Raw genomic sequence first — 26,383 nt, forward strand, 5'->3', positions numbered from 1 at the left:
TTTTAGTGCTGACATTACATCACATCAGATACTTCCATTCTTGCTATATTGCTGTGTTGATGAATGTACCTAATATTTTTATTGTTGTTTAAAAAAGTAGCTCTTTAAAAAAACAAACAACATGGTATGAAAATGAACTGGGTTTTCATCTTTATGTCAGTTAAAACTACCAACATTCCTCATTAGGTATTTGTAACTTTCTGTGCACCGCTATGGAGGTTCTGCCCCACTTTTTTGTGCTTACAAAGCAGTCGGGTACCGACAATGTGTCTAACGCTCTTCAGCTTCCAAATGATAATATAACATTGTATAATATAAACAGTCATCAGCTCCCAAAATATAATAAGATTTTTAAAAGGCCTCTATTGGCTTCAGATGTTTCCTTTTGAGTCCATAATCTGTCTGTGTAAGAACCAGAGTTTAAAAATATAAATATAACATTTGCTGTTGCTTAGCAACAGCAGCGAACCTTGGGCAGCCTTGCTCCAATTAGACCCATCTGGAAAGAACTCAAAGATGTAAGACAGCAGGACTCAACAAAGGTTGCCTTTGAATCTGTTGGGGATGAAAGCTCATTTCTGCTCAAAACATCTTGTTCTCTCGCTTTTGTCTCAGTTAGGCCTTTCAAAATATTCTGAAGGGCTGAAGACCCCAGTTTGATCTGAATCCCTGACCATCACCAATAGGTCCTGATTGGAAACACTGGGACAGCTCCAGCGGACCTCCCAGTGTAATCAGTAGGGATTGCTTAGGGAGTACAGGACCCAAGCGTTTGTCTACATCAGGGTTAGAAAAGATATTGAAGGAAAATAATAAAGTCCTCTGTTCCTTCAATAAACTATCTAGTTTGGGCTCATTCCTTAATATCGCTTGGATGAATAAAAACTCCCTGTTTTCCGTACTATGGAAGAAAACACAATCTGTGGTTTCATGGGTCCCTTCTGCAACATGTAAAATAGATTAATTCTATTTTTATTTATTGTTTACAGCCTTAATGTGTTTGTTTACATAATACTATAATATACCTACGTTTATCCTGTCTAATTATATTACCATAAAATGACTTTTCTCTGGGGATCTCAAAGCATTTAACAAAAGAGGGTAAGCATCATTGTTCCTATTTTACAGATTACTGCATTTAAAAATAATAACCTTTTGCCCCCTCCTTTCTTCTGCACTGCTTTCCCCAACCCATGCATATACACCCATTATGGAAAAGGCCTGCAGAATTTATTAGAAATCTTATAATTTTTATAGACTTTTTAACCATACTATAGAATTTTATATAAAATAATCCTTGCTATAAATAGTTAAAGAAAGTGTGGAAAGGATATATTTCTCTCCTAAACTATATAGGCTTGTAGAGGAATTTGAATAGAAACCAGATTCATTTCTGTAGGACTTCATTGATTTATTGAATCTCTACTAAATTCTGTAGAATTGTTTACCATAAGGCTCTCTCTGCTGAATGATCAGGCACTTTGAGGATTCTTTCAAGAGCTTTTCAGGTTAATCAAATGCTATTTCTGGTAGCTTTTACAGTATTTTTTAGTTTTACATCTATCGGTTCCTCAAGATGGTGCATGTACAGTGTTCTGAGATATTGCCAAGCTGTTATACTTTTTTTCTAATGCTCTAAAACAGACAGCTGCTGTGCCACAGTGTATAGGAACAGCAGGATCCTCCTCACCAGATTAATGGAAAATACAAATAGTAATATTGCAAAGCCAGAGGTGGGCATTTATCAGGTGCTATACTGCACTCCAGGTGATGTACATTATGTCCTATAAGAAAAGCAAAGCACAGGACACTGTCTCTTTTGGAAATATGTTACAATTGAGCTGCAAGAAGGAAAAATACCAAGGCCATTGCATCAGTGCTAAACCATAGGGTAAAATGTCAAAAGAATTAGAACCAGATATCCTTAGCTCAGTATAAGTCTTCCAAATCCAAAGAATCTTTCCACAATAAATACAAATTGTAGTAGGAAGCCAAAGTCACTAAAATTTTGGACAAAATAGATCCATTCTGGACATTACAAAAGCAAATTAACATCCTCATCAGTTGTACTTTAGAAATGCTTCTGGCTGGGTACCGTAATGATATGTCACTTGAATTCATATTGGAACAAGGGACTTGCCATGTTGTATCAGACCAGTCATCCGTGTAGTACAGTATCCTGTCTGTCAGTGACGAATACCAGATGCTATAGAGGAAAGCATAAAAAATGAGAGGTGGACATTTGAGGACAGCGTGCTCACAGAGGAAGCTTTATTTATAATCACATCAGCTAGCACCTGGATCTGTGCATGTATATATACATGTGCATATTGATCCTATACAATTTACAGAATGATCTATTCATCTGGCTAATGAAATACAAAAAAAGCCCCATTAAAAGACATTATTGGGGTTTCAGAGTCAAGCACTCAAAAGTTAGGAAATACCAGAATTAAGGTTGGGGCTTCTAGATCCACAGCGCAAATCTCTACCAATTGAGCAACTGGTAGCAGCAGTAGGTTTTTATGCTCCATGTGAATTTCAATAATTTTCTAGGTGCCTTAAAGTTAGGTGTAACTCCTAACTCCTTTTTGCACATTCAGGTCTCAGGCTTTTGAAAACCCCACTAGGCACCTAATTCCTATTGATTTCAGTGGGAGTCATGCACCTAGGAATTTTTGAAACTCCTATTGCATGGCTGTCTGCATCACTAGATGGGTAAGTATTTTTAAATATCTGGCCCTTGGGTACTTTTGAACATTTATACCCCAGATCAGTTTGATCTGTCATGTTGCTCCCCCTCCATGTACCTTTGTTAGCTCCCTCTGAATTTTTACACAGTCTTCTCTACTTTTGATAGAATTATAGTTATCCAGGTACTCTGTGGCAAGTAATGAAACCCTCTGCCTACAGAAGGAAGATCTAAACATGGGGAATAATTGCTAAGTGAAGCAGATTAAGCAGACTCGAAAGGATTACTCACCATTTTTCTATCAATCTGATTTCTAAATCAGAATGTTATACACACAAATTGAAAGCAGCAAACGTTGAACTGAAAAACGGAGGCAGAAAGGTCTAATTGCTTACCCAAGATCACAGGAGGAGTTAGTGTCATAGCAAAAGTCATGTGCTTTGCTATCCAGACCATGCCTCTCAACAAATATTTGCACTACTTAACTGGGAAAAGAAATAGTGGCAGTAGATTTGCTTTCAAATAAACAGTTGTAGATGAAACCACATTAATGGGTCTTTAAGGACTCACAGCTGAAGATATACTTACTCTCCGCTATGGCTCCACCTACTGCATAAGAAAATGGATATTTAGAAAAGCTTCAAGGAAGATGCATTTAAGGCAGAGGTGGGCAAACTACGGCCCAGGGGCTGCATCCGGACCTTCAGACATTTTAATCAGGCCCTCAAGCACCAGCCGAGGTGCTTGTCCCACTCTGCGCATGCTCTGGCTCTGCGTGGCTCCCACTGCTCCCATTGGCTGGCAACCGTGACCAATGGGAGCTGCAGGGGTAATGCCTGTGGATGGGGTAGCGTGCAGAGACGTCTGGCTGCTATTCTGCGTAGGAGCCAGAGAGTGTACATGCTGCTGCTTCTGGGAGCTGCTTGAGGTAAGCGCTGCCTGGAGTCGCACCCTGACCCCTTTCTGCACGCAACCCCCTGAATCCCTCAGTCCAGACCCCTCTTGAACCCCAGAGCCTTCACCCCCAGCTGGAGCCCTCACCCCCCACACACACACACCGTTGCCCCATCCCATACCATTAACTCCTTATTTCTGGCCCCACCCCAGCACCCGCACCCCCAACCGGAGCCTTCACCCCCACCCCAATCCCCAATTTTAAGAGCATTCATGGCCCACCATACAATTTCAATACCCAGATGTGGCCCTCAGGCCAAAAAGTTTGCCCACCCCTGATTTAAGGGTTTCCCTAAAGCCCTGTCTGAGTTGACTCCACTACATGTTCATTTGCAGAAACACCCAGTCTTTCAAATGCTTCCTGTTTCTGTTTTCATGCTGATGCCTTTAAATAAAATTGGGGAAGCTAAATTTAGAAAAAAATGTTTCCATGCAGAATAATGCATTCCCAAAGACAGTGTATTTCTGGGCAATGGCAACAATGCTTCTAGTAGTTTAGTGACAGCTGATTTTTTTGGAAGAATTGAAACCGATCAGGAGAAGTTCAGATTAGGAGGAGAAACTGCCAAGGATATTAAATAATGAATATTTGAGGAATTCTGCCTCCAGCCCCCAAACATCAACAGAGGGATCAAGCTGAATTAGGGACCAGTCCTGAGCAAGTCACATGAGCACTTATGTGATCAGGTCTAAACATCAGCTTGGGTGTTGTACGTACCCAGATACTTGAGTGGCACCCAGCATCTTCATCTATTAAAATCCTTCTGTAAAAGAATCTTGTACAATAAAAGGTCAAAAATGAAATCAACAGAAGGGAGAGCAGGGAGAAATGCATTTGAGTATTTTCAGAAGAGTTGGTAAATAGACGTTGCTGAGCCACTGAGGTTGTACATCAACCTCAGCTCCATCAGTATGACACACGCTGGGGCTAGAACAGCTTTATGTAGAATTTAAGCTTGCAGCTGAAGGAATGATTTGTGCTATCAGACTCCCAGAGACTCACTGTGACTTGGAATCAGTAAAACACTCAGTGGATATTAGTAGTGCCAGGGTGACTGGTGACTAACCACATAATTTCCAGGCAGCTATTCGGTAATTTATCCACTACTGTGATTCTTGATATACTGCACAGTCCTACATTATTTGACCTATTTTTATTAGCCTCATGCTCTTGGAGATTATCCAAATGGCCTTTCATAGAATGTCAGGGTTGGAAGGGACCTCAGGAGGTCATCTAGTCCAGCCCCCTGCTCAAAGCAGGACCAATCCCCAACTAAATCATCCCAGCCAGGGCTTTGTCAAGCCTGATCTTAAAAACCCCTAAGGAAGGAGATTACACCACCTCCCTAGGTAACCCATTCCAGTGCTTCACCGCCCTCCTAGTGAAAAAGTTTTTCCTAATATCCAACCTAAACCTCCCCCACTGCAACTTGAGAACATTACTCCTTGTTCTGTCATCTGCCACCACTGAGAACAGCTGAGCTCCATCTTCTTTGGAATCCTCTTTCAAGTAGTTGCAAGCAGCTATGAAATCCCCCTCATTCTTCTCTTCTGCAGATTAAACAATCCCAGTTCCCTCAGCCTCTCCTCATAAATCATAAAGCCTTTATTTGGATCAAATTCCAACTCCCAAGCACGGTGGCAGGAAATCCTCTTTTGCACCACACTCTAGTGAAAATCTTTTTAAATCACATTTTATGCCACTTATTCTACTTTTGCATTCTAAAAAAGATTCCTTTGCCCAGCTGGTGTTAGTAACAAAACTATTAGAATGATATTAACACCTGTGGGCTACAAAGTAGCACAATTGTAGAATCCAAATTAAAAAGGGAGTTAAAAACCACATCTCGGCCATGCTGGTTTCTTCAGACGTCACCAAAGTGTCATCCCTGCTACTCATTCTTTGTATCTTATTTGCTTCCCAAGCTGATATGGGGTCCATTGGTCAAACATTACCTCTGACTTTCCATTTTGTGTGTGTATATTTAAGGAGGCATTCTTGGCTAACTTTCAGAACCTGAAGCAATGTTTTACCTAAGCAACAGTTCAGTGCATGACTCTTTTCTCACTGATTTAGGCTGTACACAAGGTAAAGGAATAAGGAAATAGCTGCATTCTGGTGCCATGGGCCAGATCTTCAATTCTGGTTAAGTCACTTTTGTGCTCCTCCATCAGCACAGAGGATTCAGAAAGCTGTCTCAGCCAAAAGACATTCTCCAATGGGGCAAAGCCATGTAGCAGGCCTTATCCACCCACCTTCCCTTTGGCACAGAGGGTTTTATATGGCAGTGCGGAAATGTAGCATGCTCTGGTGGTCCTGGGCTGGTAGAACATTCCCTAGGGAACCGTTCCAGTTGGTATTAAATATTGATAGTTTTGTGGCTCCTTTAACTTCTTCTGGAGACCAGTGCAGCCCCTGTCTATCCTCAGGATCAGGAGAGCTTAGAGGGTCTAATTTTATCTCTTTGGGCTTCAAAGAAAAAAAAATGAGTTTCAAACTGGTGAGGCTAATTCTTACACCTTTTAACACCCTCCTATTGGTTGATCTTCCTGCTACTGCCCCACCCTTCCACTTGCAATTTCCAGCAACTTGCACCAGCTCATAACTTCTGGAGCTTGATTATTCATTTCCTTGCACCTTGTGCCATCATTGACACTCAAAATTGTAACATTTCTCACCCACTTTGCACAGGTGTAAGGCCCCAGTCCTGCACCTGGGTGTACATTAACCCAGGTTAAACACAGCATACTAAATTGCAAAGATCAAGGCCTAAATGAGAACACAAGATGCAAGATACACCACTGCTGATTTTCTCCCAGCAGGAGATAAGAAATAGCTGTGATGATTTTATTAAAATCTGCCATCCCTCATCAAGCTTCAGCTCGAATCTGCTCATTCCTCCATCAATCTTTTAAAAACACCATTTTTTTAAATTTAAAACCACAAGTGAAAGGTCATTGGGACTAGACAATTCACCCATAAAGTTAAAATGACTCCAAGGCAGGAAGCCCTTGACTTCAACAAAGCAAAGTGCTTTTCAGTGAATATACAGAATTCAGCAAGAATTAAGCAGAAAGAGCTTGCAGATTTCACTCTGAGAATATTCCAAGAGCTGCTGCTGCTGCTTGCAGAAAACTGGGCCAGAGAAAAGTTCCTGCAATCTATTAAACCAGTAGATTTAAAACTAGGAACATTTACTGCAAGCATTGCTGAGATTAAAGGAGAGTGTCTCCTCTTGTAGAGGCCAGCACAGGCTTTCAAGCAATTCAGAAACTATTACAGTATTTTTGATCATAGAATTGAAGACCTGGAAAACAGATCATGACACACAAACCACAGGATAACAAGCACCATATCAGAGGCTGAAGACAAAAACATGATTAGATTTGTAACCAACCTGATTCTAAAGCAATGGAAGGAAAATGCCTTCGGGAAGTAGTTAGAGCAGAGATCCATCCTTCAGCCAAAACCCAACAAGGGGGAGCCTGTGTGCCATGATAATGGACATTCTGGGATTTTAGGATAAGGGGAAAGTTTCAGAATGTGCTGGAAAGCCTGGAAAATTCACCTGGGAGCAGTATTTCTTTTGCATCTTCCCATGACAAAGTTTTGGGAATAATAAGAGAAAGGAATATAGGACCTGTTCCAAAGCCCTTTGGAGCCAATTGGATTCCTTCCGTTGACTTCAGTGGGCTTTGGATGAGGCTTTCAGAGAGAGAATAAATATCCTGGAAAGGAAAGGGGCACAAAATGCTTTCTTATTTTTAAGAATTCACCATGACTCCAATGTAATGTTCTTCAAAACCCTGCAAGAGGCTGACTTCCACTTTCTTCGCTGTCTTTGTTAGCTTGAAAACAACAGGAAGAAGATTTATAGAACAAATCTGAGTTGTTGTGATGGTGGTGGTGGTTAAAATTCTTACTCGGGGTTACCTACTAGTCTCTCAGGCCCCACTCAGTTTTGCGGGCAGGGGGATGAGTGGAGTGCTTTTGTTTAGACTTCTTTATTCTTCTGGGACTATATCTTCTATATCAGTGATTTATTTAAGGAAAGACATTTGACAAAGGGGCCACAAGGCTTGCAGTTCTGGCCAGCTGAGGATTTCTGTGCTTTGGGAGGAATCCCCAGATGACAAAAAGCCAGCATTGGTAGGTCTGTACCATTGCCCCTTCTTGCCTGGGGCTATAGCTACAGGAAAGTAGATTACTGCTGGGCGAGTTCTGCACCATTGAACAATGCAGAACTTTGCAGAAATTAATGCACATGCAGAATTTCCTTTTTTCCACACAGAAATGGGCTGCAGAGATGTCGTCCGCCACTATGGGCCACTGGACCCAGCAGAGCTCAGCTCACACATAGAAGACAAGGCCGGGGGGAACAGAATAGGGAGGGAACTGGAGGGTTCCCAGCAGGGCAATTCCCCACACACCCTGGAGTAAGGAGGCAGCAGCATGTAAGAAACTCCATGGAAGCCCGGGACCCAGCATCAGGCTGTTCCTCCCTCTGGATCCCTGGGCTCTAGTAAGGTAGAGTCTCTGAGTGTCTGGGCTGGAGGGGCCCATAGTTGGGCTTTGGGGGGTAGGAATAAGGGGTGTGAGTGTCTGGGTTGAGGGGGGCCATGGCTGGGCTCTGTGGGGAAGCAGGTGTGAGTGTCTGACCCCCTTGCTGGGCTTTGGGAGCGAGGGGGCAGAGAAGCAGGAATTGGGTTGTCATAGGGGTTTCTTTAACTCTCTAACCCTTGGGGAATTTTTGTGTGTGTCTGTATTGTTACAGACATACTTGCTGACAGGAATTTTGAAATAAATTATCAAAATAATAGAAACTGGCATGATTATTTAGTGTTATTTTGACAAATAAAATTTGCAGAATTTTTAAAAATTGTGTGCAGAATTTTAATATTTTTGGCACAGAATATCCCTAGGAGTATGTATATGTAACTGGGTCATTCTGGTGTGCCCATGCTGGCATAATGTCTCTATGTGACTATAGCCAGTTAGCATAGATTATACTTGTAAGGCTTCTCTAAACTATGCTGGATGCTTTTAATGGGATAATACCAGATTTTGATACCCTTACTTGTACTGAAGAGTATCTTGCTTTGTGAGGGGTTTCGATGAAATCATCGGAGTCACTTGTGAAGGATAACATAGTCTGGCCTACAAAGTTTGCCTATGAGTGAAGTGAAGGACTAACTACCTTGACAGCACTTGCTTTTGATTCCAGTACATTCCAAATCTCACCCAGAATTTCTGAATAGCAGGACAGTGCCTCTGTTCAGTCTGTAGTGGGCATTTCTGCCAAACTGAACTTGCTTCATATTAAAGCTAGCCAAGCTATGCGCTATGGGTAATATTCATTATGAATCTAGCCTTCCTTTTGAATACAGAATCCACCAGTAGTGATTTTCTTAGCGTGCATGTGCTGGCCATATCCATAGCTGGCGTAAATCAGTCTAGCTCCTTTGAAGCCAATGGTGCTATGTTCATTTGCATCAGTTGGGGAAAGGGGAAAAGAGATCATTTAAAATTGTTTGACACCAAGCAATTTGATTTTTAAAAATATTAAAAGTCTTTAGAGAAACAAGAAACGATAGGCCAGCTCTCACTAACTGTTTCTTTTATTGCCAGCTCAATGATGTGACTTCCACTGTTATAGTCACAGGTTTACTTTTACATACCTTAGCAGACCATATGACTGAGACCTGGCAAAATAAGCACAGTTATTTACCATGACTATTTTATTATTAAAGAAAGGGAAGAAAAATTAAAGAAAACAACACAAATGATAAACTTGTTACTTCCGTTACAATCTCTTCTGTATGCCTCTCTGTGGAGTGCTTTTAGCAGAGATTACACCTTTAAGAATGGACCAGCCTTTTCTGGAGCACTTTTCTCTTGGCAAATTGAGACCAAAATCTGATTCCTACAAATTATTTTGTAGCCAATCTTAGATGTAGATGGGCAAAATAGTTTCATTTGGAAAAGGTGGACCCTGTTGGTCTTATTATTAAGACAGTTTATAGATGGGCAAAGTAAGCTCTCTCACCAATCCAAGTTGAAGTTTTGGAGAGCTTTTCCTTGGTTGGTTTTTTCTTGAACCTTCTCTGTTCTTGTTGTCTGTGTAGTAGCTTTCTTGTAGAAATAGGATGAGTTGTGAAGTGCTTGCTGTTTAAACAGGGTAGCAGAGGAGTGAGGAGTATCTGTGTGAGGAGTGGTCATGGCAGGGTTCTTAATACTCGTTTCCTTTTTCTTTCCATGAAATTATACAAAACCTGAACTCTTCTAGCTTTGTTTAGATTCAAAGTTGGTTGTTGTCACTCTTTCATTGGCTTCATGTCTCGTAGGTTTGGCTTAGCTGGCACCTTCAGCTCCTGACTATGTCATCTGTTTAAAGAATATGCAACATTTCTAATTGCCTGTTATTCTTGTGGCAGGAGCATTCCAGATAACCTTTTAAAGTTAAGAGTTTACCTTCTCTTTACTCGGTCCATTTTCTGAGCTAGTCCTTCAATTTTGTTAGAGTTCAACTGGAAATTAAATTCTGTTTTCAAAAAGTTCAAACATTCCTATTATTTATAGAAATGTTTTTAGTTCTCAAAATAATCCTTTAAAATTAAATAATTCTTAAAGTCTTTAACTTGATAATTGTTAAAGAAGTTGCTGATTCTTCATAACAGTTTTGGAGAGATGATTCTTCGTCTTCCTGAGTTGGGTTAGGGAGTTGCTTGAGCATTACCAGTAATTGCTTAATTTTCCATTAATGTAAGTATTCTGTATGTAAATGGCTTATTACATTAGTAATTAGTTTAGGTTATTAGAATCCATGTTGGTCCACAAAAGCTTTTTACCATTTACGTAGAAATGACATTAGGAAATTATATTAAGAGTTTTGCATTTAGCTCACATGTTTGCAAATATGCATTTCACCAAAGTGTTTGCCATGTCAACATTTATGAAAAAAAGAGTTGGTTTAAAGTATTTCTAGTATCTTTTCTCTAAAGTTCTAAAGACATAAGCAGAGAGGTTTTTCTTGCAAAAGGGTGCTGGTTGATAGAGACCCACTTTACCACTTGACTTACTGCTCTGATCATTCAAATCTTTATTCCTTTTTGCAATCAGTTTTTTTCCTAAAACATGAATGTTTTACGTGGTTTGTTTACTTTTATGTCAAGGTCTTTAGAGTTACAATTTTCTGAGTTTGTATAGCACAGAGAGTAATAAACATGGTTTTATGGCTAAGAAGGGGTTTGTGTTTCTGACATTTGCGTGTGCTTCGGGACAGAAAGCCGTAACCTCCTGCAATTTCTTTAATCAGCATTTTATACCATAACTAACTAAACAGATACAAATATTGTTATATTTTCAAGTATCTTGGCTGTAACATAATTGTAGCTATATCTTAATGTTCAGTGACCTAACATCAAACAAAATAAGTTATAATTTTTTTAATATCATTTGGAATCAGTATTGAGGTCTGGTCACCCCAGGATTCTGGCCTCTGATTGTAAATATTCACACAATAATTTAAACATATTTCTGACTGGGGTTTGCACAGGAACTATCTTTTTAAAATGTACTCAGACTAGCAGGCCATATCATTTTCGATTGCCTCTTTGTTTTTTTCCTAGGCTTTTGAAAAAGGAAGAAAACTTTACTTTTATCCCTCGGTCCCGTGAAGAGCTTCCAGACAACTTTCCAAAGGAAATCCCTGGGATCTGTTACTTCCTGGAGGTCACAAGTGGGCAGAAGCAGCCAAAGCCCTCCATGACATCTGCCAGAGTGAGAAAGGTTTCCTACAACATTGGCACCATGTTTCTTCGGGAGACAAGCCTATGAAGCCTGCTGCAGATCAAAGACTAGTCAAAAAGCACAAGCCCAGAACTGGGTCATGAGAGGAAAGTTGGATATTCTTTTTATTTCACTGTCTTGTCGTGGACAAGCAGTAGAAGCTCTATCTAATGTCAGGCAATAATTATTTTAAAAGGTGGGTGACTGCTGTCAGTAAACAAACTGGAAAATGAAACAAAATACTTCTATTTCCAGAGGAATTATTGGTTGTCAATTTCAATTCGGCCCCTTTAAAAAACAAAGCAAACAAATCTTTGGGTTGATTTTTGTTTGAACAAAAGTGGTTGATGGTTGTCTGTAGATTTGCACCAGCTAAGCAGAATTGAGCATCAGTTCTGATTATGCATTCCTACATTAATGTGTCGTTCACCAAGGTAACAATGTTTTTTAACTTTCTGAACAAACATTTCATACATATACTGTAGAGTGCTGTAACCTTCCTGGCAGGAGGAATATATAATTCAGTACAATATTGTAGGGATTTTACCTATTTTTATACATATTTCACTTTCTGGACAATTACATTCCATATACTGTAAAATGAGTGAGCTTTTCAGAATAAGCTACTGTATGTTTCAGATATTCTCTCTATCAAAGCTTCTTATTATACAAGTGGCAAGACTTTTGACTTTTTGGCAACAAAAACATCAATATTTTGCAAAAGAAAAATACATTGATAAGTCTCCTTACATGGCTTTTATGGTTTAGATGAACATTGTCTCACATATACAATAATATATAATGTTCAGATGTTCAGTATTTGTCCTACTAGTAACATGTGTCCAGTCTCTCCAGAAAAATGCAAACAAAGGCTTAAAGATCAATGTCTTGGTGGGTAAAAAAAAGTTCCGTTGCACCCCATGGGCCATATCTCATACCATCGATTTTATGTAGAAGTCCTTACGATGGATGATGTAGCCTATTGAAAGCATCCAGCAGATATGGGAAGCACTTTGGGAGGGATTTTCAAAGCAGCTCAATCACAGGAATACAGGTTCCATTGATCTTTAGTGGGATTTGTGCTCTTAAATCGCTTTGGAGTTTTTGAAAATCACGTCCATTATTAGCAACTTACGCTGGAAGTTTCATCTGCTGCTGGCTTGGCTGAAATGTTGCTGCTTTTTGTAGTGCAGAATAGAGTAAAAGACATGTACAAATTTAAAAAGGGGAAATGCTTACCTTTAGTATAATGCAAATGACTGTTCAAAATTTAAATTAATCAAGGTCAGTAAAAATAAAGGGCCAGATTCTCATCAATTGAAAATTTATGCAACTCTGTTGTCTTCAGTGGAGCTATGCTCATTTACACCAGGAGAGGATCTGACCTCAAATAGTCATGTCTTCAGACAGACTTTATTTTTTTCTGATTTTACCCTTTCCCTTGGGTTTCCTTTTCAATTAGCATTACCTGTAGAACTGCCTCTGCAAGCCTACCCATAGCAGGGTCCTATTCGTACAGACCAACACAGTTCTATGCTTAGAGAAAACAGTTCATTAGCTAATGTTTGTACAATGCTTTTGAAGATGTGTAGCTCTGTATGGGCCTGATCCAAAGCCCACTGAAGTAAAAAAAAAACAAAAAAAAAAACAGCTCAAATTCACCAGCACCTGCTGGGTGCTGAGCAATTTTCAAAATCAGACCACTTATTTTGCCTAAGTATTGTTGTACGGTCCTAATTTGAGCACTTTTTAAAAAGAAACTTGGCCCTTGGGTGAAATTATCCCTGCACATTGTGCTGTGGAAAGGATAAAAAGAGTCAGAAACTCATGCCTTTGACCAACACTCTGTGGCAAGGGTGGGGAATCAGTCAGCACAGCCTCACCTCCAATCCTAGAATCTGTTTCATGACAACTCTGCATGTTTGGGGATACTTAGTTTCTGGGAAATGTGGCGGGGTATGGAAGGGCCGATTCCAACCCAAAGGGATTGCCTCATGTAAGAGAAATCTGATCCTGTCACAAGGGTGTCCTGCTACCATGAGAGAGAGGGGACCTGAGGATTAGCACTGAGAATAGCTTTAACGCGAATGCCCCAACCATCCATGAATTCACTCATCTGCTAGTTTCTCCCATGGATCTCAGAGCATCCCTGGGGCTAGAGGTCTCTATCTCCTGTCTGCTATGCAGCAGAACAAATGCAGCTCCTCCTCCACCATCCACCATCCAAAGGCTGACCCGATGAAAACTCTTTGGACTTGAGATTGCAGAGTTTCCAGCCTCACTGCAGACCTCTCTTGGCTTTCTGCAAAAGAGGACATGTTTTAGCCTTAACCATTAGCTTACACATGTACAGTATGTCAAGTGCATTTTTCATGGAATGAAAGCAGATGGTATGAGCTAAAATCACAGATGGTGAAATGGTCCAATTTATCTTCCCCACCTCCACCCCAGCACAGCTGTGGTGTTGCTGCCTAATTTATCAGTGTGCAAACTATTAAAGCAGCCAGTAATGTACATATATTGCACATCTATGTTTCTAACCTGTGAAATTTGAGACCTTGCTGACACATCTTCACTGTGCAGTAGTTTGATCTGAAGATAACAACCTCTCCTGACCCTACTGTTTCCTCTCACCACCCACCCACCCCGTCAATAGCTCATTTCATCATGGTAATTCTATGGAAAAGCTTTGTGGGTAGGCAGATGTGATAGGCATTCTAATTCCTTTGGAAAATGGCATGCAGAAGGTAGGAATGATACCCTGAAGAAACCTGTTGCAAGGTGTCCTTCCAAGCAGCTAATTTAGAGTAGAAGTGAATTTCTAATCATAGAGATCAGTGCAAAAACTAAAAATCGTTGTCAGCATCACCATGGAGATAATGGCAGTGTTTGCAAATAAATCTGCTGCTCCCAAAATCCGAGTAGATTCACACTAAGAATATACAATCTCTGCGTGTATAAAGGTGACACATCCAAAGCATCAGCAATGATGCAAAGTACTGTGTTATTTGCTTCTGTGTTATGACAAGTAAAGTTGATCAAAAGCTGCCTTCCCTAGAGAGTAATTTCCCTACCGCAGTGTGAGAGACAAGTGTGGAAAATTTCTCTGTGTTGTTCAATTTATGATTTGTTCCTGCTGTAATACAGCTAGCTAGTTTTTAATTCATTTTTGTGGACGGCTCTGTAAAGTGTTAGCCAGGAACTCAGCAGGATGTTAGTAAGACACCAGACTCTATCAGTGAAGGTCACTTTTGGTGGAAGGGAAACCTTTCCGTGTGTACCTTTCATCTGTCTGTGGATGTTTTTCCTATGGGAGTGGGTCTTTTGGTTCCCTGGCTGATTTTGCGAGGGCTAGCTGGCATAGAGGTAGACTTGTGGGGAGTGCTGAAATCTGTGCAGAAACCAGATACTGGTTTTTGGAACCTCCCTTTCACCCACACAGTAAAAGCTCTTTGTATGGCCATGGTCTAGAAATTGCACAAGAGCTTATTTGCCTAATTGTAGGCAACAGCATCTGCTGTTTCGTAGCTTCCACAAGGATAAAATCTGTCTTCTCTGACGGTGCTGAATACAGAGGAACCAGCGTTACTCTTGTGTGCAGGACAAAGGGAAGGATACAGTGAGCCCAGCCAAGGGCTCATCAACCTGTGTATGCCATAGACTTGTTCTCTCAGGCCCCCTCTGCTCCAGTGCAAAGGCCTTTGGGGTGGAGACAATGGATCTACAACAATCCAGACCCACTAGTTGACTCCTCTTGTGAGAGGGACACAACAGCTAGTTGTGAGGCTGCAGTGTGAACCACAGGTCAGTGTACCCTAAGAGGAAGGATTCCTTCCTCTCGCTGAACTTCCCCAACCTACTTGCTGTTAGTCACATTGTGCATAGGCTTCAGGGACTGGCCCACTGAGCAAGGAAAAAATAGTGGTAGTGAAGTTAGAGTGATGGCAAAAGTTAAGTTCCAAGCCTCTGTGGTGCTATCTGCCATACAATGACAGGCTTTGACGTGAGACACGTCCTACTATACCAGTACACTAAAAGTGTGGTTGTCCTGCAGGATCCCAGGGCCTTCGACTTGTGCAATTCCCGAGAGCCTGCTCACACTAACCGTGTTTGCCACTCTGGGTTTACTGTTCATTCCCACATCTGATTGCTGAGCTGAGTGTTTGTTTGGAAAGGCATGTTGAAGACTGGCAACTTGCCTCTAAAAACAAACCCAAAAGCTTTTAAACCCTATAAAACCTTTGATGGGAATTGTCTATTCAAAGGAAGAAATCCACAAAGTTGACTGGGTAGCAGATCCCCATACAGTACTTATTGTGTGCATGGGACATGTCATGATACTATAGTACCCAAACCATGCCACCTGCCATGACCTGCACATTTATGAGTTGTACCTTCAGCTTGTCTCAATTTTTCACTAACTTGCACATGTTATCTCTGTTTAACACACACATATGCACATGAGATGCTGCTGCAAATGTGATTAGGGTGACATGCTTCAATTCCCAAGTTATTTCAGTCAGCAGATAATGCAGTATCATGACATGTCCTGTACGTTTGGGACTTGCTACACTCTGCGAACCATTTTAACTTTGTAGATTTTTTCCTCTGAACAGACAGTTCCCCTGGCATATTTAAATGTATAAAAGCTATGTTGACTTGCACATGGATATGAAACCATTGCAAATTGTCAGTGCATGTATCTTCATGTATAATTGCAGCTGTGCTCTGAAATTCTTCAAACTACTCAAGTTGTCACATTCGCTCCATGCAGCCAGCCCTCTCTTATCCAACAGAAGCACTGAAAACTGCTAGTGCCTCCCCTCTTCCAAACGAGATATATTACCTGATTTCTGCCAAATGCTCAATTCCTGCTGAGAAAAGTGGAATTCATGCTCCAATATAATCTCATTGCTCAGAGCTTTGCATTGCTGTTGTGATGCTCTTCTGCAAAGATTTCAACATGAAATAGCCTAGAGGGAGAAGCAGCAAATTAGCAGCAAAACAAACAATATTAAGATTTGTCAAACTTTAGGAACAAAGTGGCCCTAAATGCATAAGAAGATGCATAAGAAGAACACACGCAGCTCATACATAACACCATAACTCAGATTCACACTCACATTGGATCATTTATCCCATGCTCCCATTGGGATCTCTCTGCCAAGCATAAGTAGGGCTGTTCTAGCTCCTGTTCGTGCCAATAACAAAAGCACTACTGGTACAGCACGCTTGGCAGTCTCTTTTCTAGAGTCTCAGGACTGCAGTGCAATGTATGTTGCTGGCTGATGTGTTGGCAGAGGTGAGGGGGGGACAGTTTGCACAACAACTGCCCAACATCTGTCTGCTGAAGCCAGGGAACTAGTCCCTCACATTCACGTAAACTAAACATTCAGCCATGTATTTTAAAGATATTTTTAACAATGGTATTAATTGCAGTCATTTGCTAACAGCACTGCAACAAAAACGTGCACGCTATTAAACATCTCATGAATGAGAGATGTTCTTAGCCTTGGCCATCAGAGATCATGCAGAAAAAAATCAGTTAAACAGTACATAATGGGGGGAACTTGATAGCTCAGTATTAGGATGCAGAACATTTACATCTACAGTAAGTCACTAGTTCACCTTCAATCCAAATCATTATCACTAGGTCATTGTAGTGGTTCTGTGGTCTTTGCAAAATGACATAAGTGGTCTTAGTGTGTTTCCTATGGGACAAGAGATTACACTGAAAAGTGATGTGAAGTGGCACCCTTGTTAGCAGTCTCAGCAGAAAAGCCAAGGGTTCCAATGGGCATAGATGTTGAACTAGCCTCTTGCTCTAGGAGTTTGTTCTACTTGGACACTGTGAGACAGAGGGCAGAGAAAACCTGATTTTGATCAGTGGATAAAGATAGGATGGTAGTTCCAAAGAAACATGTTTATTGTTTTGTGGATGGAAGGGAGAGAGGAAAGTGAAAAACAACAGAGTTGATACCTGACAGAGGCCTAATCAGTACCTTCATATTCTCTCTGTAGAGCTAAGAACGTTAAGTCTTAGTGAGCAATACACAATACCTTTGTCCAGACATAATGGTGCATCTTAACCTTGTCATCTGTCCTGCTGCTCGTGGAATTGTATTGCTGAGAAGCAAAACAAACAAAAATAAATGCTTAGCAGGTACATAAGCATATCCTGGGATGAATCAATTACAATATGGTAGCCACCGCAGTGGCTTACAGGAACAAGGGCTGGAAAGAGTGACTGTAAAACGACCTCTTCCTTCTTGTGGCTGGAACCTTTAAAGAGGAGGTCAGTGTTCAGTTACTGGATAAGAGCGATTAGGGTGTGATTTAACAAAGCACGTGCTTAAGACCCATTGACTAACTCACCATGGCCCAATTCAGAAAGAGTTTTATGCGGCCTTCTCTTGAAGCATTTGCCAGAGAGTATACATAACTCACTGTTAAATAATCCTGTAATGAAAGATGGAAGCAAAATGCATAAGCTCTAGAGGGCAGAGAGATGGTTGCCAGGCAATCCCTAAAATTGAGTTTTCTGGCTTTTTTGGCACTTAAGTCTCAAAGTTAACGTTGTATTAGTATAATGGCTTGCATTACATTGTATATACACCTTGGGGAAAAAATTCCTTAGCAATACCACATTGTGATTATTCTTGAAGCAATAAATTAAGCCAGGGAAGTGTTAATTCTTGTAATATCTTCTGGGTCACTATTGGGAAATAGATGCATACTGTATATCAGCAATAAAGCAAACAGGTGCGTGGTAAGGTGATAATCTCTGTAGTACACAAAGCAGTAAATGTGTTGAGACTGATTAATAGTCCAAGAGAAGAGATTGGGTTTAATCTATCTCATCATAGACAGTATTTATTGCCAGTGTACTACAAAGTCATTATTCACCCTTCCCTAATGAGGTCTGGACATGGTGTGCCTAAATATCTGGTTTTCGTGGGACCTATTGCATGTGGGACATGGTTATGAATAAATAACTTAGCAAGGGATGTTCTTAAAAAGTGAGATATTGTTTGAGGGAGTGGAAAGTGCAGAAACAAAGTGATGCAGTCAGACACATGGATACAGTTTTTTATTTTTCCAAGGTTTCTGATTGGTTGAAATTCTCCTGCAATTTTATGATAATCAAGGGATGTGGCTGTGCCAGATTATTTGTATTCATTATGTGGAACAAATTTTTTAGACACTCCTAAGTGATTTAGGCTCCAAAGCCCAACTTTCAAAAGAGAATTAAGCACTTTGGACTCTAAATTTCATTGACTTTCCATGAGACTTAGGCTCCTAAACACACACATGTGACTTAGATGCTTTTGAAAATTTTATTCCTAATGACATACGCAGCCAAAAGCTATGTGTCTGTTTTGTTTTGTTTTTTATGTGGGTTTTGTTTTTTTGTTGCTTTTTCAGCACTAGCACTACTCCAGGATGTAATGTGGTGTCAGTATACAGGGCTGGGAGTCAGGACACCTGAGTTCTGTTTTATACAGGTACTGACACCTTATTCAAGATTGTGTTCCCAGCTCTGCTGCTGATTTGATCTGTAAACACTTAATCTCTCTCCACCTCATTTTTCTGATCTGTAAAATGGGGATAACACTTTTTACCCACCTTTATAATGCGTTGTGAGATCCTCAGATGGCAAGTGCTACACAAGTGTCTGACTCTGTTTATAGAATCATAGAGGTGTAGAACTGGAAGGGACCTCAATATGTCATCTAGTCCAGGCCCCAGCCCCCAAGGCAATAGCAAGGCAAGGTAATAGCTCAATCATTGCTGACAAGTGTTTGTCTGTTCTTAAAAACCCTCAGTGATGGAGATTCCACAACCTCCATTGGCAGTTTGTTCCAGTGCTTCATTACCCTCAGATTTAGGAAGCTTCTTAATGTCCAATCTAAATCCCCCTTGCTGCAATTTAAGCCCACTGCTTCTTGTCCTGTGCTCCAAGGATAGCAAGAACAATTTTTCTCACTCCTCCTTGTAACAACCATTTATGTACTTGAAAACTTATCAAGTCACCCCTCAGTCTTCTATAGACTAAACAAATCCAGCTTTTTCTATCTTTCCTCATAAGTCATGTTTTCTAAACCTTTAATCATTTTTGTTGCTCTTCTCTGGACTTTCTCCAATTTGTCCACATCTTTCCTGAAATGTAGCACCAGAACTGGACACAATGCTCCAGTTGAGGCCTAATCAGTGCAGAGTAGAGCAGAATAATTATTTCTTGTCTTGCTTACAACACTCCTGCTAATACTTCCCAGAACGATGTTTGCTTTTTGCCACAGTGTTACACTGTTGACTCCTATTTAGCTTGTGATCCACTCTGAGCCCCAGATTCCATTCCGCAGTACTCCTAGGCAGTCATTTCCCATTTTGTATGTGTGCAACGGACTGTGCCTTCCTAAGTGAAGTACTTTGCATTTGTCCTTATTGAATTTCATCCTATTTCCTTCAGACCATTTCTCAAGTTTATCCAGATCATTTTGTATTTTAATCCTATCCTCCAAAGCATTTGCAACCCCACCCAGTTTGGTATCATCTGCAACCTTTATAAATATACTCTCCAGGCCATTATCAAAATCATTTTTCAAGATATTGAACAGAACTGGACCCAGGACCAATCGCTGTGGGATCCCACTTGATATGCCCTTCCAGCTTGATTGTGAACCACTGATACTACTCTCTCAGAATGGTTTTTAAACCAGTTATGCACCCACCTCATAGTAGCTCCATCTAGGTTGTATTTCCCTAGTTTGTTTATGAGAATGTTGTGCGAGACAGTATCAAAAGCCTTATTAAAGTCAAGAAATACCACATCTACTGCTTCCTCCCATCCACAAGGCTTGTTACCCTGTCAAAGAAAGCTATTGGTTTGGTTTGATGCAATTTGTTCTTGAGAAATATATGCTGACTGTTACTTATTATCTTCTAGGTGTTTGCTTATTTTCTCCATTATTTTTACAGGTACTGAAATTAAACTGGCTGGTCTATAATCCCCCAGGTTGTCCTTATTCCCCTTTGTATAGGTTGGCACTATATTTGCTCCCTTCCACTCCTCTAGAATCTCTCCTGTCTTCAATGAGTTTTCAAAGATAATTGCTAATGGCTCAGACAGCTCCTCAGTCAGCTCTTTGAGGTTCTAGGATGCATTTCACCAGACCTCGTGACTTGAAAACATCTAATTTGTCTAAGTAATTTTTAACTTGCTCTTTCCCTATTTGAGCCTCAGATCCTACCTCATTTTTACTGTCTTTCACTCTGTTAGCCGTCTAATCGCTACTAACCTTTTTGGTGAAAATTGAAACAAAAAATTCATCTAGAACTTCTGCCATTTCCACATTTTCTGTTATTGCCTTCCCCCCCTTATTAAGTAATGGTCACACCCTGCCCTGGGTCTTTCTGTTACTTCTAATGTATTTGTAGAGTGATTTCTTTTTACTATTTATATCTTTAGCTAGCTTAATCACATTTTGTGCCTTTTCTAATTTTGTCTCATACTTGTGTGGTTTAGTTATATTCATCCTTTGTAATATGACCTGTTTTCCCCCTGAAACTTTCTTCCCATGGGATCTTAACTACCAACAACCTGAGTTTGCTAAAGTTTGCCTTCTTAAAATCCATTGTCTTGATTGTGGTGTTTTCCCTCCTGCCATTCCTTAGAATCATGAACTCTTATCATTTCATGATCACTTTCACCCAAGCTGCCTTCCACTTTCAGATTTTCAACCAGTTCCTCCCTATTTGTCAAAATCAAATCTAGAACAGCCTCTCCCCTACTTGCTTTCTCTACCTTCTGAAATAAAAAATTGTCTCCAATGCATTCCAAAAAGTTGTTGGATAATCTGTGCCCTGCAATATTATTTTCCCAACAGATGTCTGGGTAGTTGAAGTCCCCCATCACCACCAAGTCCTGTGCTTTGGATGATTTTTTGTCATCTTATTTAGCCTATAAAATGTGAGTATTTATCTTTAGAATGTGCTGCGGTGAGTGGGGCCTCCACAGCATTTGGCAAGTTGTGGATTAAAGCCTAGACTTAGGTAACTGGATACCTCCAATGCTGCCTGTGCTTAAGTTTAGAGAGACAAGTTGAGTGAGGTAATATCTTTTATTGGACCTACTTCTTACAAGCTTTCAAAATTACACAGAGCTCGTCTTCAGGTCAAGTTTTAGGTTGTTAGCATTCTCCTCAGGAAACACCTAATGGTTTATCAAGGCTAATTATCAGCAGGCAGCTGGGTTTCCTAGAGGGTGGGGATACGAATCCAACAGACAAAAGCTCTCCTGTAAGAAATGAGGTGGAAGGATGAGTGTTCTAAATTGGACACATTACTGACTGACCACTAAAAATAGCTAGAGCCTTTTATTTATTTTGCATCCGAGTTGATACTATAGATTTTGTTATTTATATCAAATATAAAAGTGATGATCCATCACAGCGTAAGAGAAGAATTCAAACAGGTTGTGTAGATTCCTTAGGGCAACTAGCTGCCACACTGCCTAGAGCCTGTCACAAATGTATATGTCGTGTGAGGTAGATAAGGAGAGATGAGTCACTGATACACATAGATTATACACAGTATACCGCAAAGCACAAACCTACAGAAAGGTGTTAGTGTTGCTAATTCTCATAAAATTGTCATGAATCTTGCAATATTTCATGCATTTGTTATACCCCACCACCTGGAGTCATATGATTATGTGCAAATCTCACTTTTTAAAAATCTCAGTCAAGTTTCTAGCCTACATATTTTTAGAGAAAAGTTTGAAAAAAGTGAAGCCTTAAAGGCTCAAAGAGCAAAGAAAAAGAACCAAAAACGTTTTATTTTAATATATTGATTTTATTATTTTGTGATTTTTGAGGGGTGCTTGTCCTAATTTTTGAATGTTTGGGGTCGGCTAGACAGTAGATAGTGAATGTGAAACTTTTGGATGGATATGAAAGAAACGATAGAAATGAGGCAGCTTGAAGAGTTTGTATCATATAGTTGCATTGTGGTGATGGATGCTCTGGAAATATATCATAGGAATGTAGTAAATAAACACATTGTTAATAAGTGGATTCTCTGATGCTATGCAAGAGACTTTTATTGGAAGATGATGTCTAAACTGAAAGTTCATTTGGAGGAATCTGTATGCAACTCAGCCCACGGTGTAGAGAAATGAAGTCAGTTTGTGTCTGTTGCAAAGCTAAGCACTTTGTACTGTTACTTCAGAGACAGTCGAGTGTGTGAGATTTTAAAAGGACCTACGTGATTTAGGATGACAAGTTCCACTGGTTTCATTTGGGTCTTGTCCAGACTAAGGTTTAAAGGTGCAGTGTTGGAATGCATTTGCTGACATGTACTAACTACATATTTGAAAAGTCCAGTGTTGACAAGACATATTTGAAAAGTCCAGTGTTGAGTGAAATGCTGGCCTCACTGAAGTCAGTGGGAGTCTGCAGTTAATTCCAAAGGGGCCCGGATTTCACTCAACCAGTTTAGCATGTGTTAAAGTACATACTACCTCATCTATACTAGACTTCATGTCTGTTAATTAGAACATGTTAGTTAACATGTTCTAACATCACACCTTTTATCTTAGTCTAGACAAGGTCATAGATGCTTTTGAAAATCCCCTGCATTCCCAATACACCTTGTCTATGCTTCCTATTTAGATTTGCCAGCTAAGTAATTAGCACTTTGTAATTGCACACTTCTTGTGTCCTTGCTACTGTCATGTAGCTTTGAGCCCTCCACTGTACCGTTTGACATCTTGGAACTTCAGTATTACGTACCTGACAATGAGTAAAAACTGTCTGGCCAAAACAAATAATTATTGAGAGCAAGAGTCCACTCTTTAATCTGTGACACCTAGGGTATTTTGCAACATGAGGAAATTCTGTGATGAGCTTTGAATCTCAACCTAAGGGGAATGATTGTTGTTTATAGATTAAGTGACATATTGCTTGCATGCCTGTCCTGTCTTCCTTTTAAAATTGCCAATTCCATTCCTAAACCATCCATGCAGAGTTCCACTGAAAAAATGATGGTTACAGAGGCCGTGGGAATGATTTATTTTGGCAGAAGGATAAGGAAATGGTATGTAGTCATTCACACTGCAAATTATCATTTCCTCAAGAGACATGAAATTTAAAAATACTATCATGCCTAAAAGCTGAGAAACCTTGCAGATTTTCTATGTACAGTAAATGGTTCCTGTAATTACTAGGAAAAAAACAAAATTCTGTGATAGTGGCTCCCCATCTGACATGAACTGCTGTGATAATGAAACCCAAACTGTGCTGAATTGCATGGCTATTATTCTCACTCACTTTAAAGGTCAACTAAGAAGCTAATTTCTCAAGTGGTGTGCGTAGCTTTGAGGCAAGGCAATACGAGTCTTCTTTCCAACAAATCTACACTTTAGAGGGACTGGATTAGTAACTCACGGGAATAAAAATAAATAATCTATGGACCCTAAATTCAGTAACAGAGAAGGTAAATCAAAATGTCAACATCTGGAGAAAGAGCAACAAGGAATCCTCAATCCAAAGCAACACGCTCCAGAAAGTAAACTAAAATAAACATGAGTTATCATCTGGAGTATTGACAAGATTTAGACTTGAGTCTAATTTTTATCCTTTACATACCAACTTCAGGTTGCTTTGATCAGTTGAATCACTTTGGCCATAAATGTCAAACTTGAGTGCCTTAATTTGGGCTATATCCTATGAGGGACCCAGCGGCTGTGCTACTGATTTCAGAGATATTGAGCTCCCGAAAACTTCAGATGGAAGTGCTGGTGCTCAGCACTTCTGCAAATCAAGCCAGTTGTTTAGATGGCAGGATATTGATCCTGAGGCTTAACATAACCCAGTTAAAAATCATGATTTAAATCACCAAGTAGAAAACCTAGATTTAAATCATCGGTTTTAATCACCTTTTCCATTTGCACTTCAGCTATTTCTAAAGAAAGGTGCATTCTCATTGGCTGATATAACCATTAAAACATGTTGATTTACAACTAAATACAGACTTTACACTAGATTTGGTACATCTTTTTGATACGTTGAAGTGCACACTATAACTAGACTCATTTTCCATGCGGGATGGAGTCATTCTTACGTAATTTGAGAACTGAGCCAATCAGAGCTTAGGTAGGGAGAAGCTATAAAATAGGAGTATGAGACCACTCAGATAGGCTTAGTGGATGATCCTGATGCGATACATGATGGTATCTCCTGGAGTCAGAGGCCTGGTCCCAATGCCTGTGACAACTTTGCCAGTCTCTTGCAACCAGTAACACAGCCGCTGGGTCCCCAAAACAATCAAGCCCTTGATACAGTACATTGTGCCATATCTATAAAACTTGACCTCAAAAGTTAGGTGTTTTTCCCCTGATTCTTTCTTTACATAACAAAGCAGCTTTTAAGGCAAAGTCTTTGATAGAGGTGCATGGCTTCAGCCTATTTATTGTTTTATTTAAATGTTTTAAGACATTAAAATAAGTTTAGGCCTTAACATACTTCGTATTAAATTCAGATTTCATTTTAAACAGGTTTATTTGTAAAAAGAAAATCATTACCATTTAAATTTTAAAAAATCAATTATTAATTTTTTTCAACAAAATCAACAATTTTTATGCACCTTGCATAACCCGCTACAAGTTTGAAATGTCTATGGCCAAAGTGATTCAACTGACATAAACAAAAGCCAAAAACTGATATGAAATGAGTGAATTAAAAACAAACATACCACTTAAACCATGTCAAAAGTTTGAAAATCGAGTCCTTTGCTTTTTAACATTCACATCAAACATTCATATTATATATATGAGCATTCGCCTATTTTACACTAAGATTTTGCCATTTTTGTGAAGTAGATTTACTATTTTATTTGGCTTTTTTGGCAAAATTTAATTTGCATCTATGACTTTCTCTTTAGTTCATATGTATATTCTGTATGTGTCACCTATTCTTCAGTGTGTTGTGTGTCCCTTATCTATGCATGATTCATTAATGTGGCTGTTAATCTGCTGCAGCTAAGGGAACTGAGCCTTTTAGCTCAGGCAGGAGAGAGTTATATTGTAAGCGCTGGAAGAAGTGGGTTCAGTTCCTGGCAAAGATAAAAATAGCACTTCTACATATACATGCACGTATCCAAAATGAAGTGAATTCCCCTTCACTATTTCTAATGTAAAAGTGAAAGGAATTAGTCTTTGTATGTTTCAGATAGAATTGTCCCTGTTTTCACTAGAAATTCCCTCTACTGTGTATCTCTTATCCACAAACTTCATCTTTTTCGTCAATCCCGACATTTCAAATCCAAAACATTGAAATGTATCTGCCATCAATAATCTTTAAATTAGGGCATCAAATCACTATGAAACACATTTGTAAAGAATCTATGCTGAGTGTTGTTAGTGTAACCCCTGGGGGGGAGTGCTCTGTCCCACGCAGTAGCACCAAGACCACTTAGAGATTAATGAGTGTGCTACAGTCTTAGCTAACAGCCATGTGGCTTTCAGCTCATGCAGTAGAAGCTCATGTACTAAGCTTCAGAGGTCCCACATTCGATTCTGTCAGCCAATGACCAGGGTTTGTCAGTGGTACATTAGCACCTCCTATATAATAGTGTATTATCAACAGAAAGGACCCTAATAGTGTAGGAACTTTTGGTCATTGTGTGCTATTAGATATCGAACCACAACAGAACATAGGAGACTGCATCAGGTGTGGGACTTAACTAGTATTAATGCAACATGACTAGTATTTAACTATATACCAGTATTGCTATAATGTTAAGCTTGTACAATTAAAAGAACAAAATCCCAGGAAATGCAAAGGTTAAGACTCCATCACCATTAACCTGGCTGCATTATCCATGCTAGGTTTCATGGTATTTGTTTTATAACATAAATAGCATACCTTGCTACACCTTTAATGGGATAG

The 26,383-nt window shown here is 39.8% G+C and overlaps 2 protein-coding genes across 3 annotated transcripts in view; one reads left to right on the forward strand and one right to left on the reverse strand.

The window, feature by feature from the left end:
• The window catches only part of GUCY1A2 (guanylate cyclase 1 soluble subunit alpha 2), a 273,796-nt gene extending 260,713 nt beyond the window's left edge, over nucleotides 1-13,083 (forward strand). The window contains exon 8 of the mRNA XM_050927929.1: nucleotides 11,276-13,083. Coding sequence (XP_050783886.1) covers nucleotides 11,276-11,483 — 208 coding nt within the window. The 3' untranslated portion in view covers nucleotides 11,484-13,083. The remainder of the gene's footprint in view (nucleotides 1-11,275) is intronic.
• AASDHPPT (aminoadipate-semialdehyde dehydrogenase-phosphopantetheinyl transferase) overlaps nucleotides 1-26,383 on the reverse strand; it is a 1,013,205-nt gene that overhangs the window by 618,276 nt on the left and 368,546 nt on the right. The gene's annotated exons all lie outside the window — the stretch shown is intronic.

The sequence above is a fragment of the Gopherus flavomarginatus genome, chromosome 1, assembly GCF_025201925.1.
Source record: "Gopherus flavomarginatus isolate rGopFla2 chromosome 1, rGopFla2.mat.asm, whole genome shotgun sequence".
Lineage (NCBI taxonomy): Eukaryota > Metazoa > Chordata > Testudines > Testudinidae > Gopherus > Gopherus flavomarginatus.